This window comes from Anolis sagrei, chromosome 3, assembly GCF_037176765.1.
Source record: "Anolis sagrei isolate rAnoSag1 chromosome 3, rAnoSag1.mat, whole genome shotgun sequence".
Classification (NCBI taxonomy): Eukaryota; Metazoa; Chordata; class Lepidosauria; order Squamata; family Dactyloidae; genus Anolis; species Anolis sagrei.
This window is the reverse complement of record NC_090023.1, coordinates 176,476,150-176,496,589: the sequence shown is the minus strand read 5'-3', so window position 1 is coordinate 176,496,589 and position 20,440 is coordinate 176,476,150. Positions and strand designations below refer to the sequence as shown.

Below are 20,440 nucleotides of genomic sequence, written 5' to 3'. Positions count from 1 at the left end.
CTGATTTCCCACAACAGTCGCTAGAGGCCTTCTGAAAGCATCATGCCTGCTGAAATTGTAAGCTTTCAACTTATCTTTCCAAATAATACAAATTTGATCTGTTCTAGTTTTTCCTTGGGTCTGAGTTATGTCACTAATACTGCACATTAGGGAAAGGACATGCCTTTACTGACTGCATGGAAGATAGATCTGTTCGTCTCAATGGCTTTGGTCACAGAGGACTGTATATTGCCTTCTGGATCTAAGGCACCATGCCTCTGAATGCTGTTTCCTAGAGAACAGGAGTCGGATGGTGTTGACGCCCTTCTTGTAGGCATCTAGCCTACTGTTGTGGAAAATCAGATGCTGGTTCAAATGGTCCTTTGATCTAAATGGTGATGTTCAAGTTTCATTTCTTGGGTAGCTGATTCTTTGGTCTTCAAGCGCATACGAGCTCAATACTGCTATGATTCTCAGAATACCATGGATGACTACTATAAAGATAAATAAATGGCTCCTGGAGGAATGTTTCCCAAACTCTAGTCTCTTAGGTGTTTTGGATTTTGGCTCTCAGAATCCCTGATCATTGGCCAAGGAAGCTAAGGCTTCTAAGAGCTGAGATCCAAAACATCTGGAGGATCTCAACTCTTGGAGGATCTCAACTCTAAGAGTTGAGGATTGCTGTCTTAGAGCATAGATGTTCATACAGGGTAGGAATAGGCAATGTATGATATTCTGACCCTTGTGCCAATGCAATAAAAGCTGAAAACACTCGCTCTTCTCCTCTTTGGTCAAAATTGGAATTCTTTTGGATCAAAATTGAGACTTCTATTTCTATGCGTTCAGAAATTGTGGGCTAGCAGAAGCTCCATATTGCGGGTTAGCAGAAGCTCCATCCTGCTGTTGTTGGTCATTTGTGGCTGGACTCACATTATTTATGAGTGTCCATGATGCTCACCTGCAGATAGTGAGACCCCCCCTCCCGCTTTCCTGTTATTATGGAAATAATTTTTATGGCAAGGGCAAGAAGAGATATGAAGAAGCAGGATCCAAGTCAGGCTATTTGAACATTTTGTAGAGTATTTATAAATCACCTCAAGTTTTCAGAAAGCCCTGAGAGCCTCACAAGTTTTTCTTTCTTGTGAAAAGTAAAGTGACACCTTGCCAGACAAGTAGAAATAGGTTGAAATGGTTCTAAAAGATTTCTACTTCATATTCTCCTGGTGCACTGATAGCACCAGCATTGGAACAAAGCCACAATTTATGCCTCTTAAAAGTCTATTATGTCATTTTATGTATTACTGCAAACTATAAAATGAACAGAAATACATTTCTGGGAAAATATTCCCCCAGGGAGAAAATACTAAATCTAGAAATAAGTATACATTCCATTGCAAACGTAAAATGCAAGCATTTGGTATCAAACACACACACACACAAACCATGGAGAATTGCTTCAAAACGTGATTAATTGCATTCCTAAATCATTGGTTAGGATTATGTCCAGAATAGGAATCAGTGTGGCCCTCTAAATGTTAGACTGCTTCTTCAAACATTTATTCCTATTGGGTACACTGGCTAGGGCTGGTAGAAGCTGAAGACCAATAACCTGTATAAGGCCACATGATCTCCACCCCTGCATTATGTGAATGATCAGCTGCAAGCCTCAGTCTAGCTGGAGTGGTTGCAAGAAGATGCAAGACATCAACTATTTTGTATAAAATGCATTGGAATCCATCATCTTTCATTGAGTCTGGTTAGTTTCAGATTCTACCTCAGCAAACCTTCTGGATTACATCATGAGGCATGGACATGCTCCAGGTGTCACTGAGTCCCAGTGCAAAATTTGGGGTGGAGGATAGAGCAAAATCAGGAACTGTCTCCCTACTATCGCTGATCGGTAATAATGAATATTTTCTCTAGTATACTCTTGGTCTCCCATGCTAAGGCTTAAAAGAACTAGATGCACCCGCAAACCTATATGAACCGAGTAGAGAACCAGATGACAAAATGTGGGGAAGCCTATGTACCTGTGGCTCACTCTTTAAGAGCCGCCGCAAACTAGCGTTTTGGGAGAGCAAACTGTGCCAGCATGACCGATGACGTCGAAGACTCCACCTCTCTCTCCGCCTCTTTCTCCGCGCCCGCATGGTTTTCCCTTTGCTAGGGCAGTGATGCGAGCGTACTCTCGCTGTTGACAGAAACCATAGTTTATCTCTAAGAGCCGCTGAAAACTAGCGTCTTGGGAGAGCAAACTGTGCCAGCACAACCGATGACGTCTCCCAAGACGCTAGTGTGCGGCGGCTCTTAGAGATAAACTATAGTTTAGAGCAGAGCTTTCCAAACAGTAAATGTTGGTGACTGATTGTCAGTATCCAGACGCCTTTAAAGAGCCAGACACAGAGATAAAGTTCAAACAAAGTTTATTAAGGCAACAAAAAGGACTCAGGGACACTTACTTCAGTGTCCCTGGCCAAAACAAAAGGTTTCAAGCAGTTTGAAAGACAAAAACTTAACTTGGCAAATAATCCAAATTAAACCGGCATATAATCTGGGATAAACAAAAAGTTGAGCAAAACACTCCAAAGTCACAGAGTTCAAGGTATGTAAGTAAACAAGGTGGAAGAACACAAAGCCGTAGTCCAAAAACAGTCTGAAGTCAAAGTTATTAGAGTCCAAAAAGCAGCGTTGTTGTCCAGGCAGTCCAACGTCAAGAAAAGGGGAAGTCAGCACTTACAGGAATCCAAAGCCAGTCGATACACGGAGAAAGCAGCAACCTGTAGTTCCAGGACCCAACAAGAGAAATGGCAGCGACAAAGACCCAGGCACGAATCCAACACTTTGCCTCCTGCAAAGTCACATTACTCCAGTGCCTAAATTTATTTTACAACTCATTATCTGTTGATGAGCTGTCCTCCACCCTTTCCTCATCACTATCAGCTGCTCTAGCCTTCACAGCTGATCGCCAACACCCCTCTCGCCAGCTTTTCCATCTCTTATCAAGACTTAGGTCTCCCCATGTATTGCCAATCCCCAGAAAGCCCTTCAAAAGTGTCGCTGGACATAGGTTGTGTACACACATCTCTAACTTCTTGCACACGAGTCCAATCCAACTCATCCTCCTCATCACTACTCCCAGACTCATCACTCCCAGTAAAGCCCATAAAATCTTCTTCTTCAGTTGGAGCAGTAAGTATATCACGGATCCGTTTCCTTTGACGCTCTTCGTCAGACTCCTGCTCCCGAGTAATCCGTTTTATTTATTTTATTATTTATTTATTTATTTTTTGCATTTATTGACCGCCCCTCTCAGCCCGAGGGCGACTCGGGGCGGTGAACAGCAACATAAAAGACCAGTGTACAATAAATTCCGACAATACAGACCAGACAATACAAACATAACATATACTTATACTAAAATCCGCTTCGTCAAGTCCTGGGGTCATAGCCAAAATTCATAGTCCTAGTCCATTCCAGTGTCGTTTCAGGATACTCAGTTGAAGGCCTGCTCGAAGAGCCATGTTTTCAGGCCCCTACGAAAGGCCATCAAGGAGGGCGCCTGTCTAACTTCAACAGGGAGGGTGTTCCACAGCCGGGGGGCCACCACCGAGAAGGCCCGCTCTCTCGTCCCCGCCAGACGTGCCTGTGAGGCAGGCGGGACCGAGAGAAGGGCCTCCCCGGATGATCTCAAGGCCCTCGTGGGCTCATAGGCCGAGATGCGGTCTGCAAGGTATTTTGGGCCGGAACCGTTTAGGGCTTTGTAGGATAACACCAGCACCTTAAATTGGGCCCGGTAGCAAATCGGCAGCCAGTGGAGCTGGGACAGCAGGGGCGTTGTATGCTCTCTGCGTCCTGCTCCCGTTAACAACATGGCTGCCGCGCGTTGGACTAGCTGAAGCTTCCGGGCCGTCTTCAAGGGCAGCCCCACGTAGAGAGCGTTGCAGTAGTCGAGGCGGGATGTGACCAAAGCGTGTACCACCGTGGCCAAGTCAGACTTCCCAAGATACGGGCGCAGCTGGCGCACGAGCCTAAGCTGTGCAAATGCTCCCCTGGTCACCGCTGAAACCTGAGGCTCCAGGCTCAGCGATGAGTCCAGGGTCACACCCAAGCTGCGAACCTGTGCCTTCAAGGGGAGTGCGACCCCGTCCAGCACAGGCTGTAACCCTATACCCTGTTCGGCCTTGCGACTGACCAGGAGTACCTCTGTCTTGTCTGGATTTAGTTTCAGTTTGTTCGCCCTCATCCAGACCATTACAGCGGCCAGGCACCGGTTCAGGACTTCGACGGCCTCCTTAGTAGCAGGTGGGAAGGAGTGACAGAGTTGGACGTCATCTGCGTACAGGTGACACCGCACCCCGAAACTCCGGATGATCTCACCCAGCGGCTTCATGTAGATGTTAAACAGCAAGGGGGACAAGATGGAGCCCTGAGGAACGCCACAGATCAACGGCTGTGGCGCTGAACAGGAGTCCCCCAGCAACACCTTCTGAGTACGGCCCTCCAGAAATGACCGGAGCCACTGCAAAGCAGTGCCCCCAAGACCCATCTCTGCAAGGCGCCCCAGAAGAATACCATGGTCGACGGTATCGAAGGCCGCTGAGAGGTCCAGGAGCACCAACAGGGACACACTCCCCCTGTCTAGCTCCCGGCGCAGATCATCGACTAAGGCGACCAAGACCGTCTCGGTACCATGTCCCGGTCTGAAACCAGACTGTGCCGGATCCAGATTATCCGTGTCTCTCAAGAATACCTGGAGTTGTGAGGCCACCACGCTTTCCATGACTTTGCCCAAGAAGGGAAGATTGGAAACAGGCCGAAAGTTGTCCAATTTAGTGGGGTCGAGTGATGGTTTCTTCAACAGCGGCTTTACAACAGCCTGTTTGAGGCTCGCTGGAATCTTGCCTTCCCGAAGGGAGGCATTAACCACCACCGTTACCCACTCGGCCAATCCCCCTCTGGCCTCCTTCAGAAGCCAGGATGGGCAGGGGTCTAGGATGGACGTGGTGGGTCTCATTCCTCCAAGTATCTTGTCCACATCCTCGGGTTTCACAAACTGAAAAGAATCCAACAAAATCTGACAAGCAGGTGCTTGTGTCACATCCACGGAGACTGCATCTAATGTGGCGTCCAGCCCGGAACGGATCAAAGCGACTTTGTCTGCAAAGAACCGAGCAAATGCTTCACAGCGCGTTGCCGAGTTGTCAGGGCTCCCGCCGGCGGGGGGAGTTAAAAGGCCTCTGACAACCCGGAACAACTCCGCCGGACGGTTCTTTGCAGACGCAATAGTGGCCGCAAAGAAAGTTTTCTTGGCGGCTTTTATTGCCACGGCATATGCCCTCAAAAAGGACACAAACCGTGCTCGGTTTGACTCGCTTGGGTCCGATCGCCACACGCTCTCTAGAACCCTCTTCCTTCGCTTCATCGCTGCCAGCTCCTCGGTGAACCAAGGGGCTGGTTTAGCTCGGTTACTCGAGAGGGGACGTTCCGGAGCGATCATGTTAATAGCCCTGGTCATCTCCCCATTCCAGAGAGCGACCAAGGCCTCAACATTGTCGCCTACCGCGGTGGCGGGAAACTCCCCAAGAGCCGTCAGGAATCCGTTCGGATCCATTAGCCTCCTGGGGCGGACCATCTTAATGGGTCCTCCACCCTTGCGGAGGTTAGGGGGCGCAGTGAGCCTAAATCTAATCAGGGAGTGGTCGGTCCACGGCAACGGAGAGATGGATAACTCCTCCACACCGCCACCCTGCTCCCATCCCTGGCAGAAAACCAAGTCCAATGTGTGTCCAGCACAGTGGGTGGGGCCAGTTATTTGTTGGGACAGCCCCATGGTTGCCATGGCGGACATGAAGTCCTGAGCCGCACCTGTGAGGGTTGCCTCGGCGTGGATGTTGAAGTCCCCCAGCACAAGAAGCCGTTGGGACTCCACCGCCAGGCTCGAGACCACCCCCGCTAGCTCAGGTAGGGAGACTGTAGTGCAGCGAGGTGGACGGTACACTAGCAGAATCCCTATTCTGTCCCGGTCTCCCACCCTCAGGTGGACGCATTCAAAATTTGTGGTCTGCGGGATGGGGCAGCCCAAGTCAGTTTTACACTCCTGCTTTCATTTCCTTCCTCCTCCATTTCTCCTTCTGAGTCATTGTCTGTAGGAAACATGAATATCTCCCTAACTCTCTTTCTTTGTTGCTCCTCATCCAAACTCTGAGCACCTCTCTTTCCTCCTCTACTACTCCTATCATCAGTACTAATGTTACTAGGAGACTCAACTACAACAATAGTGGTGTGCACAATTCTGTTTCAAGATTTGGGGGAATTCGGAGATCTGGCAACCGGATCCCCGAAAACGGACCAGGCGGGGGACAGCTGAAGGCTCAGCTGGAACAGACCATGTGGCTACATTAGGGAGATCTGATTGCTCTGTGATGTAGGTATTTCCCCCGTTAGCCTTGCCAGAGCCAACTAAAAGAAGAAAGCGGATCACGTGTCTTTTTGCAAAGCTGGTCTATATATATATCAGGGCAAGCTTTTCCATTTTTTGTGGTATCCTGGCAGTTGAGAGAGTTGGGTGCTAGCTAGCTCTGTGTGCTATCCTCAGTGCCGTCGCTGCTCAGGATTGCTCTTTGAGAATTCCAATATTTTTCTTCTGCATTATATGATTAAATTTTCTTAGTTAATATTTTCCTTATAGTCCTTTTTTATTTTACTAATTTCACTAGAGAGGTGTGGTTGAGCATGCATTTGGGCGAGGGTGTTTTTAAAAAGGACATTTTTTGTGTTTATTCAATTTTTTTTACCTTTTTTGCCAAAGGTTAATGTTTATTATTATGTACTCTGTCTCAACCATGGTGCCAGCTTTAGAAAAAACTAATTGAGAAATCATTTGGATTTCACCAGTTCAGGTGGTTTCATTAGTTTAAAAAGATCTGTTCAAATGTGTTAGCTACATATGGAGCTGTAAAGATTTGATGTTATTGTATAGTAACTGAGAATGCAATTTGTCAAAACAAACGTAATTAAGTAAAAAAGAAACGCAATAATGTTCTATTTTCGTTCTTTTCTTTTTAAAGTTCTGTGTTGACCTAATTAATTAAATAATAAGTTAGCTATGGTGAAATGGCTCAAAATACGATATTTCAAACAACTACAGCAATAGGAGACAGCAAGGACAGGGATTGATTGTTGTTTATTTTTATTTTTTATTTATCTTGTCAGAAGCAAATTGAGGGTACAGTTACAATGCATTTAAAAACACAAAGTTTTATAAAGTGAAGCGGCTGGATTGACCTTGAAGGAGCTGGGCGTGGTGACGGCCGACAGGGAGTTGGTGTGGGCTGGTCCATGAGGTCGCGAAGAGTCGGAAACGACTGAACAAATGAACAACAACCAGTTATTTGTTCCAGTTAAAGTAGTAATTGGAACTGGTTCCATTTATTCAGTGGGCCTACTCTGATAAGGACAAACAATTGGATTTGGTCCATTTGAAGACAAAATCTCTACAGCCTTACCATCAATTTTTTTCCACTACACCTTTTTTTAATTTGACTGATTCTAGGATTTCAAACCTCAGGTGATGGTGATAGATATTTATGAGACAAATAAACAGAAAATTGTACCATGACTTTATGTCCAGCAGAGGGCAATGTTTGGAAGGCATCTATATTGAAATCTTCAACCAAAGAGCTTTGTACTGAAATCATAAACACACTTTCTTGGAATAAATTAATTTAAAAGCAGTCCTATTCTTTCCTCCAGCTGGGGATCACTTATTGATAGTGTATACTAGACACATCTTACAGATGTATGCTTCTCAGAAATATATTAAGTGGAGATAAGAAAAAGGATACTCCACAAGATACTGTATTCCATATGGTTACTTGTGCTTAGCACAGCTTCTTGATTACAGGGAAGACTTGCAATAATTCTAGATATATATTTCACAGCAAATTCAGGTACTGCCAGCTGAGAATTAAGTATTGTACAGCATCAAGTATTAAGAAGCTTAATTGTTCAGTTTAGGCAAATATCCTATCATGTAGAATAGCCTATCTCAGGCAGAAAAGTGTATATTCATGTTGAAGGCTAATTTTCATTGTTGGGTGTTCATCATTAAGATGATCTGCCCCTTTTCAGTCAGCCTACATGATGCTATAAATCTGATTAAACAATTTCTCCATCTCAAGCGACTGCATGTTATTCTACTGAGCCTGACTTGGGCTACACCAATTCTCATACCATAAATCCCATACCTATAAACAAAGTTTGGATTTCTGAGAATTCTTCTAAAGTCCTTGGCTGGAGGCAGTTTCACCTATTAATTCTGGCATGTTTTAATTTATTATTATGTATTTAAAGCATTTATATTCTGCCCTCCTCAGGGCTGAGTACAACATAGAAACAGCAAACATTCAATGCCGAGACATAAATCGACTATACGCATACATAAACATTAAAATAATTTATCTCTGTTTAAGACCTATAGAGGCGTTTTAGTCTAAACAGTAAGTTACTGGTCCCTTGCAACTCTTAAAAAAATAGGGAGCATACAACCGTCGCAAGCTCGGTTGGTGGGAACGAGGGACAGGGCCTTCTCTGTGGTAGCCCCTCGACTCTGGAACACCCTCCCCAAGGACATCAGACAAGCCCCTACGTTGGCAGTCTTTAGGAAGAGCTTGAAGACCTGGCTATTCCGGTGTGCCTTTCCAGAATAGGAAACTCCAGCAACACGTCCCAGAAGCACTTTATTAGAGATTAAGATTGTCCGCACATTGCACTTATCCAAAAATCCTGACATCTCACTCAGCATACTCAGCACTTTTTAATCTGTACCCATTACATTTGGCCCGGCCTAGTTTTTATTGTGTCATGGTGTATTGTTTTTACTGCTTACTGTTATTGCTTTAATGTTTTGATTTGCTTTTGGTTTATGTGTATTGTTATATTGTTGTTTTATTGAGGCCTTGGCCTTTGTAAGCCGCATCGAGTCCTTCGGGAGATGTTAGTGGGGTACAAATAAAGTTAATAATAATAAATAATAAATAATACAACACCCCTATTAAAACAGCTTCATTGGCTGCTGATAAGTTGCTGAGCCAAATTCAAGGTGCAGGTCATGACCAATAAAGCCCTAAACAGTTCGGGCCCCGCCTATCTCCTCAATCACATCTCTTTCTATGAACTGGCACGAGCTCTATGATCTTCTGGGGAGGCCCTCCTCTCGGTCCCACTACTGTCTCAAGTGCGGTTTGTGGAGATGAGAGAGAGGGCCTTCTCAGTGGTAGCCCCCCGTCTCTGGAACACCCTTCCAAGGGAAATAAGACAGGCCCCATCCCTCCCCTCCTTTCGTAAGAGCTTGAAGATCTGGTGGTTTCAACAAGCCTTTGAAAATGACCAGTTCTAACTCAGCCCCACACATTGTCTAATATGGCCTTATTCTTCCTACCAATTACCCAGATTCTTTCCTCTAATCGGCCCTGGAATGAACAGCCACAGACCCATACCTAATATTGTTGTTGCCTGCCATAGCATTGCACTTAATTCCCGGGCCCCCTAGAATTTTTGGACTTGCACAAATTTTGGCCCGGCCTTTTAATTTTTTAATTGCCTTGAACAGGCAGGATTACTTTTAATATATGTGTTATGGCGACAATTTTTATGCTTATATTTTGTTTGTTAATCTTATGGTTCTGTTGTTTTTACTCTGTATATTTTGTGATGTTACTTGGGAACCTTTCTGAGTCCCCTCAGAGAGATGGAGCGGTATATAAATAAAGTTATTATTGTTGTTATTATTATTATCTCTTGGACCTTTGGGAAGGTAGGGAGGTATAAGGTGAAATCACCCCAGAACCCCCAGAGGGGAGGGAGATTTCGGATTTTTTAAAATTCGGAAGGTAGATTGATCAGGGGTCACGGTTTGCCCACATTTGCTGTAGATACATAATTGTAGTTGTGTCTACAATGAATTCTGTTTCTGCCACGCATGCAGACTTATTGCATACAGTTGTTCATCAGATGTACTCTGGGAACCATTTGCTAGATGGTAGCATCTAATTCTGTAACGTCAGGGAAAATGTGTTTGTACCAATATTCCCAATATGAGGCTTATTACTATTATTTATATTTCACCTTCGGTGTGCATATCACTTGGTATACTACAGTAAGTTAACTTTAGCTTTTTTGGCAATCTACCTTTTTCTGAAGTTTAGACATTCATAAAATTCAGAGCCAGATGCATAACAAGGTGATCCAAAATAATAGATTACAGTGGGAACTCGCTTTCTGGCTTCTACAATTCCAATGGTTTTTTAAATCCCTTTCCTGCTATATCAAAATGTAATAGATTCATTTATTGTTGCCCCCCCCCTCTATATATATATTCAGTCTGGCATTACTGTAGATAATGTTTGATTGCAAGTCCCATCAATACTCTATTGGTTGTGTTTGTAGACCATTGGAGTTTCAGTCCAAACAACCCATCTCTGGATTAATGGCCTTTTCTGGTCAGGGGCAAAGAGTCCTCCACGTATTGGCCCAGACTACATGTCTGAACGTATCTCCTACTATGAATCATCACAAAGTTTAAGATCATCTGGAGAGGCCCTGCTGTCGATCGCGTCGCAAACGCAATTGGTGAAGACGAGGGACGGGGCCTTCTTAACAGTGGCTCCCTGTCTGTGGAATTCCCACCCCAAAGACATCAGACTGGCCACCTCCCTCCTGTCCTTTAGAAGGAAACTCAAGATTTGGCTGTGGGATCTTGCACTCGCAGGCCATCAAATGCTAATCAAGGTGGTCAGTTGAAACATTCACACCTAGCTCCAACAGACAAGAGTTCTTTGCCCCACCCTGGTCATTCCACAGATATATAAACCCACTTTCCTAGTTCCAATAGATCTCACTACCTCTGAGATGCTTGCCATAGATGCAGGCAAAACGTCAGGAGAAAATGCCTCTAGAACATAGCCATATAGCCCGAAAAAACCTACAACAACCCAGTGATTCCGGCCATGAAAGCCTTCCACAATACGTAGGACATGCTCTTTCTTACAATAAATCCAGATGTCTTTCTGGTTTTCTTCTCTTGCACTAAATTTGTTTTACATAGAGAGGCACTCCATACATTACTGAATCTTTGTGTGTGTGAGTTAATTGTTTTCCAGCTACTTGTTGGATGCCCATCTATAACAGGGTTCAAAGCCATTGCTGAACTACATTTTAAAGGAAAACACAATGCATTTCAATGACATTCAGTCATTGTTGAATAGAAAGCAGTGATCTATGGCTTGAACAAAAGACTTAAGGTCCATTTGCTCTTGTAGAGCAGGCGGGCTTCTGAGGAGGATGTCAAAACCTGTAAAAGGTAGAGCAGACAACCTGTTGTGGCTTTGCTTTGGGCTTTCCATTGGAAAAGGTCAGGTCAGATCAGATCAGGCATCTGGGTTAAATTGCTTTCAACTTAAGGTTGCAATAAAAAAAACACAGATAGTGAAGCGTGAGACCTCTTGAACTCAGTTAGACATAATAAAAACGACATATAGAATTGTGCTGTTAAGACTACTAGAGATTTAAAAGGCTTGTAAAAGATTTGTAGAAAGATATCTGGTCCTCATTGATAATTTAAAGAAGGTACCATGAACCTCCCTTACTGTTAGTGAGGCTTTGATATGCTATTCAGTTTGCCTCTTCTTCAAAGAGAGTGGGATTTCTTTTCAGAGTGGAAAGCTATCAGGACGTGCAAGATGCTTTTGATTCCTGGAATGCTGCAGAGGAGAAAATTAGCAGCTTTGCCTGACAACAATTATAACATGACTTTTGCTTTACCTACCACCATCCCTACTCTGTAGGATTAGGTGGATTAAGCCTCCCTTTCCCTGAAAGCTTATTTATTGTGTTCATCACATTTAGGGGCATTATGAAAATTAAAATGAAATTCTTCTAACAACTGTAAGATATCAAACCTGCCCCCTGTCTCCTCCCTAGTATATGATATGACTGGCATTTACTTACTTACTTACTTACTTACTTACATGCTTAGGCGATCCCTCGTTGGCCGAGTAGGATAGTCTTCCAGGATCAGTATTCTGGTGGGTCCCTAGGTGACTGTGGAGCCCTATTCTTGATCTGCATCTCCCGCAGTGAAGGCATTGCTTTCAAGGTGGAAGGCGGTCTCGGTCGGGGTTGGCTTGACGCGCCTTCCTCTTGGCATGTTTTTGTTGTGGTTCAGCTTGATTCTGAGCCTGAAACTGAACCCTCTTGTGAGCCTGAAGTGTTTCCTGATGAAGAGGATGATGGGATTCAGATTTCTGGGCCTTTTCCTATGCCTTTTTCTGTGCCTCTTTCAGACAGTGCACCAGAGGAGTCAACAAGTCAGTTCTCGTGGGAAAAGAATGCCAGCGACTTAGAGAACGACCAGGTGCAGAGGCCTTCACTTGCTCAACCTTCTCACGCTGATACTGATAGAGAAGAGAGCCTTGATAGTGATTTAAAGAGCAGGCAGGAACGTTTAGATTGGCGGGTCAGGAGGAGTTCGCAGTTAGCCCGCAAGAAAGAAGCCAGGTCAGTGAAAGGTCACCGTAATGCTTTCATGTTGGCAAAAGGTATTTAGGCTTCTGGTTAACAAAGGGAAGGTGTCAGTTCAACGTGGCTTTTAGCATGAAAGCTTCTATGGAATAACCTTGACTTTAAAGCAGCACGCTTTGGGCTTCCAGAATCGGGATTCTTGGGGCTTGTGTTTTACTGCTTTTACCATGGACTCTTGTTTGACCATTCCTTAAAGGATTATGTTTTATGTTCTTACCTGAGGACCTTTGGAACTGTGTTTTGCATTTAACCTTTGTCTTTGGAACTTTGCATTGCTTACTCTATGTTTTGACTTGGCTCTTTCCTCAATAAACTACAAAATCTACAGCTCTTGTGTGGTGGTGTTTGGGAGCAAGGTGAAGCCTACTCTGAGTTGCAACAGTTTCTCTCTTTCACCCTCCATTTGTGCCTCTTCAAGTTCTGCAGCACTGCTGGTCACAGCTGACCTCCAGCTGAAGCACTCAAGGGCCAGGTCTTCCCAGTTCTCAGTGTCTATGCCAGGGGTCCCCAAACTAAGGCTCGCGGGCCGGACGTGGCCCCCCGAGGGCATTTATCTGGCCCGCGGGGTGTGGAGAAGGTTGAGAGGCAGGGTGCGAAGCGGCCCCCCGCCTCAGGCTTCGCTTCTCCTGCCTCCGGGAAAAAGTCTGGCCTTATCCCAAAGGCTGGAGAACGGGGGAGGCTGGGGGCAAAGCGGCAGGCTGCACCTGGAAGGAGGCTGGCTGATGGGGGCCGGGCCAGGCATTTAAGGGCCTCGCTGTTGCGGCTGCTGCTGTTGCAGCCGCCGCACGCCGCAAGGACTTCTCTTTCTCCCTCTATGCTCGCGCTGCTCTTCATCCTGCTGCTGCTGCTCCCCGTGGCCTCGACAGCTGCTTGCCCGCTTCTTGCTACTGCTGCTGCCCGGAGCTCTGCTTGCAAGGCATTGTCCTTGTGCGTGGAGGCCAAGGGCTGTGTGCAGCTGGCGCGCACGCCGGGGGAGCCCTGCGGCGTCTACACTCTAGGATGCACCCTGGATTGCGCTGCGTGCTGCGGTGGGGAGAGAGGACTCTGCTCCACGCCTTGCTCCACAGACGGGGCCTCTGCTGAGAAGGAGCAGCAGCCAGGAGGAGCACCAGTAGCAAGACCCCATTCTCTATCTGCGTGGGGGTCGAGGCCACGGGGAGGGGGAGCAGCAGAAAGAAGAGCATCGCGAGCATGGCGAGGGAGAAAGAGAAGTCCTTGCAACGCCCACATGGGGGTTCTGTGTGGGAGGTTTGGCTCAATTCTATCATTGGTGGGGTTCAGGATTCTCTGATTGTAGGTGAACTATAAATCCCAGCAACTACAATTCCCAAATGTCAAGATTCTATTTTCCCTAAACGCCACCAGTGTTCACATTTGGGTATATTGAGTATTTGTGCCAAGTTTGATCCAGATCCATCATTGTTTGAGTCCACAATGATCTCTGGATGTAGGTGAACTACAACTCCCAAACCAAAGGACACTGCCCACCAAACCCTTCCAGTATTTTCAGTTGGTCATGGGAGTTTTGTGTGCCAAGTTTTGTTCAATTCCATCGCTGGTGGGGTTCAGAATACTCTTTGTTTGTAGGTGAACTATAAATCCCAGCAACTACAACTCCCAAATGACAAAATCAATTTTTTGAGTGAAGAACATACATTGGATTGTTAGGTGTCTTGTGTCCAAAATTGGTGTCAATTCGTCCAGTGGTTTTTGAGTTCTGTTATCCCACATTACATTTTTATTTATATAGAAGTGTGGGTTTGGGGGGGGGGGGGTTGTGGGTTTTTTGCACTGCAAATAAGATATGTGTGGTGTGCATAGGAATTCATTCATGTTTTTTTCAAATTATAATCCGGCCCTCCAACAGTTTGAGAGACTGTGACCCGGCCCTCTGTTCAAAAAGTTTGGGGACCCCTGGTCTATGCCATAGTTTTTAAGGTTGGCTTTGAGCCCATCTTTAAATCTCTTTTCCTGCCCACCAACATTCCGTTTTCCGTTCTTGAGTTCGAAGTAAGTAACTGCTTCAAACTCTCTTTGGGAGATGGTGGTCGGGTATCCAGACAACGTGGCCAGTCCAGCGGAGTTGATGGTGGAGGACCATCATTTCAATTCTGGTGTTCTTTGCTTCTTCCAGCATGTTGACAGTTGCAACTCAGGGTAGTTTTCACCTTGTTCCCAAACACCACCACACCAAATCTGTAGATTTGTAGTTTATTGAGAAAAAGGCAAAATCAAAACATAGCATGAAGAATACAAAAGTTCCATAAGGCTTAAATCAAAGACACAGTTCCCAAGATCCAAAGGCAAAAACATGAAGCATAATCCTTTAAGCAATGGTCAAACAATAGTCCATGAAAAAACAGTTGAACACAAGACCCAAAATCCTAGACTCAGGAAGCCAGAAGTGTGTTGCTTAAAGCCAAGGTTAATCCATAGAAGTTTGCATGGAAAGAGCTACGTTGAACTGACAACCCCTGTGTGTCAGTGAGAAGGCTAAATACCCTTTGCAGACATGAACGCATTGCGATGACCTTTGGCAGACTTGGCTTCTTGTTTGCTAGCCTAGCGAGAGCTTCTTCAGACCCTTAATTGCAGACGATCTTGCCTGCTCATTAATTCATTATCTTCAAGACTCTCTAACCCCTTATCTTGGTCCTGCAGTTGGACCAGATCACCGTGGGAAGGCAAAGGAGGCAAAGTCATCTCCACCTGACCGTGTGGGAATTCACTCTCGTTATCAGTCTCACTAACATTCTTTTCCCCTGAGAACTTACTTGCTGTTTCCCCTTCTGCAGTCTCACCGTCAACCCTGTCTGAAACATGTACAGAAATCTGTTACCCATCCTCCTCCTCATCATCTTGTAGGAACTCTGGCTCACAAAACCCACAGGGCTCAGCTTCAGACTCAGAATCAAGCTGAGTTACAACACTGACATTTGTCTGCCTGTCTTCCCAAGAGATTTGCAGGATTTTCCGGAGGCAACGCTGATGGAATCGTTCCAGGAGTTGCATGTGACGTCTGTAGACAATCCACTTTTTGCAGGCATATAGCAGGGTTGGGAGGACAATGGTTTTGTAAACAAGCACCTTGGTTTCCCTATGGACGTCCCGGTCCTCAAACACTCTCTGCTTCATTTGTAAAAATGCTGCACTCGCAGAGCCTAGGCGGCGTTGTATTTGGGTGTCGATGTTGACTTTGGTGGATTGGTGGCTGCCAAGGTAGCAGTAATGGTCAACATTTTCTAATGTTACACCATCAAGCTGTATTTCTGGCATTGGAAAGGGATTAGCTGGTGACTGCTGGAAGAGCACTTTGGTTTTCTTGATGTTCAATGACAAGCCGAGCTTCTCATATGCTTCTGCGAAGGTGTTTAGAGTGGCTTGTAGGTCTTTTTCTGAATGTGCACAGATGACATTGTCATCAGCATACTGGAGTTCTATAACAGATGTTGTTGTAACCTTGGTTTTGGCTTTCAGTCTGCTGAGGTTAAACAGCTTGCCATCTGTCCGATGATTTCCACTCCGGTGGGAAGCTTCCCATCAACAAGATGAAGTATCATAGCAATGAAGGATGGAGAATAAAGTTGGGGCAATAACACATTCCTGTTTGACACCTGATTCCACCTTAAATGAGTCACTTTGGAAGCCATTGCTGTCCAAAACTGTTGCCATCATGTCATCATGTAAATGACTGGTATTTATGGATTGTATGCTTCCTGGTGCTAGTCCCAGGAAAGCGTGTAAGAAAAAATGCAGAATCCTAAGGATGCTTTCACACAGAAGGAGTTTATTTTGGTTTGTCAGGTTTGTTTCAGTAGCAGTTGGCAGAATCTAAAGAATGAGAAATAAAGAAATCCCAGGGACCTATCCAGCTTTGTTCTTAACTGCTTTGAGTGTGCCAGCTGAAAGATGGGATTTATATTCACTGCATAAATAAAGTTGATGTCATTTGCCCATAAGGATGCGAAAGGCACAAAAACTGCACAACAGTTTCACTTCTGTGTTTTTCTTTCTGGCTGGGAAACAAATAATATCAGCCAATCTTTTTTCGATTCAGGATTAGATGTGAAAAAGGAATAACAAAAGGTCTGTGAGAGTTTTCCTTCAAATGAGTTACGTATGATTTTTCACTGTTCTAGAGTACAAACATTTTACACTGTGGCTAAATTTTCTGTGCAATATTTGCCCTTTGAAAAGAACTTCACAGATAAGAGTAAATATATTTTGAGTGCATTCGCCATCAAAAAGGGGGAGATAATGTACCATATACAAGACGACTGGGCGTATAAGACGACCCCTCAACTTTTCTAGTTAAAATATAGAGTTTGGGATATATTTGACTACTCCTCTTTCAACGCACACCAAATAAAAATTTAAAAAGCATCAGATTTGATTTCAATATGGTAATTTTCCTATTACTGTACCTCCTTCTCTGCCTCTCAGATCTCGCACATGCGCACCTGCACCGCTTCACTGCAGTCTTCAGGAGCGAGAACTGAGAGGCAGAGGAGGAGGTATGGTAATAGGATACAAGGGCGGGCCAGACAGGTAAAAGAGGTGTGTTTTTTTGGGCCCAGGGTCACTCTATCTCTTTTTTCCATACCCTGGGCACCCTGGAAGCCTGCAGCTTACTCCGCCCTTCACTTACACCTTCCCGGTATGGTGCTCTTTCACCTCACCATTGGGTCCGTATTAAATTCACGAATCCTGATGAATGGATTTTCTTCTTCCGTACTTATACAGCTTCGCCCTTAATGCTTTCATACAGTTGCTGTATATGGCAGGGACGCGGCCATTGCCATTTTTGAGCTTCCCCACCATACGTGGCAACCACAGATTTTTCAATTTGATTGGAAGTTTCAGCACCCGCTCTATAAGATGCCTCCCGTGTATAAGACTACTCCTGCGTATAAGACGACTCCTGTGTTTAAGACTAATCCCGCATATAAGACTACCCCCGTGCATAAGACTACTCCCGCGTATAAGACGGCTTCTGACTTTTGAGAAGATTTTCTTGGGTTAAAAAGTAGTCTTGTACACCAGAATATATGGTAATTTGATTTCAGTCTGTTTATCTAGACCAGGAGTCCTCAAACCTTTTAAACAGAGGGCCAGGTCACATTCCCTCAAACTGTTGTAGGGCCGGATTACATGAATTCCTATGCATACTGCACATACCTTATTTGTAGTGCAAAAAAACCCACTTAAAAACAATACAATAATTAAAATGAAGAACGTTTTTAACAAATATAAACTTATTAGTATTTCAATGGGAAGTTTGGGCCTGCTTTTGGCTGATGAGAAAGGATTGTTGTTGTTGTTGTTGTTGTTGTGTGCTTTCAAGTCGTTTCAGACTTAGGTTGATCCTGAGCAAGGGCCTGGTAAATGACCTTGGAGGGCCGTATCTGGCCCTCGGGCCTCAGTTTGAGGACCCCTGATCTAGACTTCTGGTTAGATTATGTTTTAATTATCTCCTCCTTATTGTTCCTAGTGTTCTTTATTTATTTATTATTTATTTCATCTACTTATACCCCGCCCTTCTCACCCCGAGGGGGACTCAGGGCGGCTTACAGGAAAGGCACAATTAGATGCCCAAAACACACAACAAACAATACAAAATATAACAATTCAACAATTAAAATAAAACATCAATACCTAATAAAATCATAAAAACTATCTCATGTCAGAGTCCATATATCAGAGTCCATATATCCATTCCATTCCATTGTCCTTGTCTATCGACAGGTCCTTTAGTTAGTTGTCAGCATGGCCAAAAGCTTGGTCCCACATCCAGGTCTTTAGTTTTTTCCTAAACGCTAGAAGGGAAGTCGTCAATCTGATCTCCCCGGGAAGTGAGTTCCACAGGTGAGGGGCCACCACTGAGAAGGCCCTGCTCCTCGTCCCCGCCAGCCTCACTTGTGCCACTGGCGGGGTCGAGAGCAGGGCCTCCCCAGAAGATCTTAAACTTCGAGGTGGGATGTAGAGGGAGATCCGTTCGGACAAATACACTGGGCCAGAACCGTATAGGTTTTGTAGGTCAAAACCAGCACTTTGAATTGTGCTCAGAATTGGATTGGCAGCCAGTGGAGCTGACGCAACAGGGGGGTGGTGTGCTCCCTGTACGCCGCTCCGGTGAGCAATCTGGCTGCTTCTCGCTGGACTAGTTGAAGTTTCCGAGCAGTCTTCAAAGGCAACCCCACGTAGAGTGCGTTGCAGTAATCCAACCGGGATGTGACAAGAGCGTGGACCACTGTGGCCAGATCCGACTTCCCAAGGTACGGGCGCAGCTGGCGCACAAGTTTTAATTGTGCGAAAGCTCTCCTGGCCACCGCTGAGACCTGGGGTTCCAGGCTCAGCGATGAGTCCAGGATCACTCCCAAGCTGCGAACCTGCGTCTTCAGGGGGAGTGCTTTCATGTGCTTTTGTCACCTGAAAAGTTTCTAAATTTTTCTACAGGACTGTGGTATCAGCAGCACTTTGTTCCAGAACCCAGCAAAGCTACATCTAACTATTGGGACACTGGTACTTTTGAATGAACAAGAAATCCAAAAAGCCCAGGAACTTCTGAAGAAATGTAAAGAAGATTTTATTGAGTGAGTAAAACACCACCATAATAAGATGGAATAAAGTGAAATAGCTACGTCTAGCGATTTTTTAAAAAGCTGGCTCTAGAACTTGGATAGCACAGAGGGAAGAGAACTGTACCACTTTGCAACAAACGTGACACTGTTAAGAGTAAGTGCTTACTACCAGCTTTGGCTGATACATCAGCTGCACCCCTTCCTAGAGTTGGAGGACCTGTAGATGGTAGTGCATGCGCTGGTAACCTCACGGTTGTACTTTTGCAATATGCGTTACATTGGGCTAGCTTTGTACCCAGTTCAGAAACTCCAGTTGGTTCAAAATATGGCAACCAGAACATCTAGGAGTGAGCACATTACATCTATCATAATGTCACTCCACTGGCTGCCAATTAATTTCCAGGCAAAGTACAAGGTGTTGGTTTTGACTTTAAAGCCCCACATGATTTAAAGCCCTACATGATTTGGGTCCAGGTTATCTTCAGGATCACCTTCTCCCGTACAATCTGCACACACAAACACATACATATCCAAAGCCTATATATGTGTGTGTGTGTGTGTGTGTGTGTGTGTGTATATATATATATATATATATATATATATATATATAGGCTTTGGATAACATTGGGAAGGGTTTACACTCCAGTGGTGTTTGTTTTGCTATCTGTTCAGAAGATTTCGCCTCACTTTCTGTCCCTTGATCATTTGGATTTTGAAAAATTTGGCTTGTTACGGAAACAAGGATTGGTGATAAAGCTTCAGTGGAAACACCTGTTTCCCATGATATCTCTTTCAGGAGTGAATTTCCCTCATGAGGAATAGTTTTCTCTCACTTCCTGCTGCCTCACCCTTGTTTTTAACTATGAGTCATTTGTAAGTCGGATGTTTGTAACTTGGGGACTGCCTGTTTACCTTATTGCAGTAGGACTTGTTTCCCAAACACTCTGCATTGGCATATAGACATCTATTTGTATTTATTTATTTATTTATTTACTATACTTGTATACCATCCCTCTCAGCCTGGAGGTGACTATTTATACCCTTTATTTTACTAAGAGTTTTTCTGTAGATTCTTTTGCTACCTCAGGTTCACCTCTTTCATTCACATCTTTGTGTTTTGAGGTTTTTTTTTTTTACAAATCCTTGAGCTATGATCTTAAACTACTCTACCACTTCTTTATCAGATTCATCATTCTTCTGTCAAAGATGTTCTTCCTGGTCTTCATGAGGTGCAATCCATTGGTAGTCAGTAGTTCTTTCTCTAAGAAGTGAAGATGATGGTTCCAACAGCCAAACCTCTT

The 20,440-nt window shown here is 44.8% G+C and overlaps 1 protein-coding gene across 3 annotated transcripts in view; it reads left to right on the top strand.

The window, feature by feature from the left end:
- Nucleotides 1-20,440, top strand: part of ASCC1 (activating signal cointegrator 1 complex subunit 1) — a 121,940-nt gene that overhangs the window by 22,827 nt on the left and 78,673 nt on the right. For all 3 annotated transcript variants that reach the window (XM_060768827.2, XM_060768826.2, XM_067465699.1), the window contains exon 6: nt 19,015-19,151. In XM_060768827.2, the coding sequence (XP_060624810.2) occupies nt 19,015-19,151 (137 nt within the window). The remainder of the gene's footprint in view (nt 1-19,014; nt 19,152-20,440) is intronic.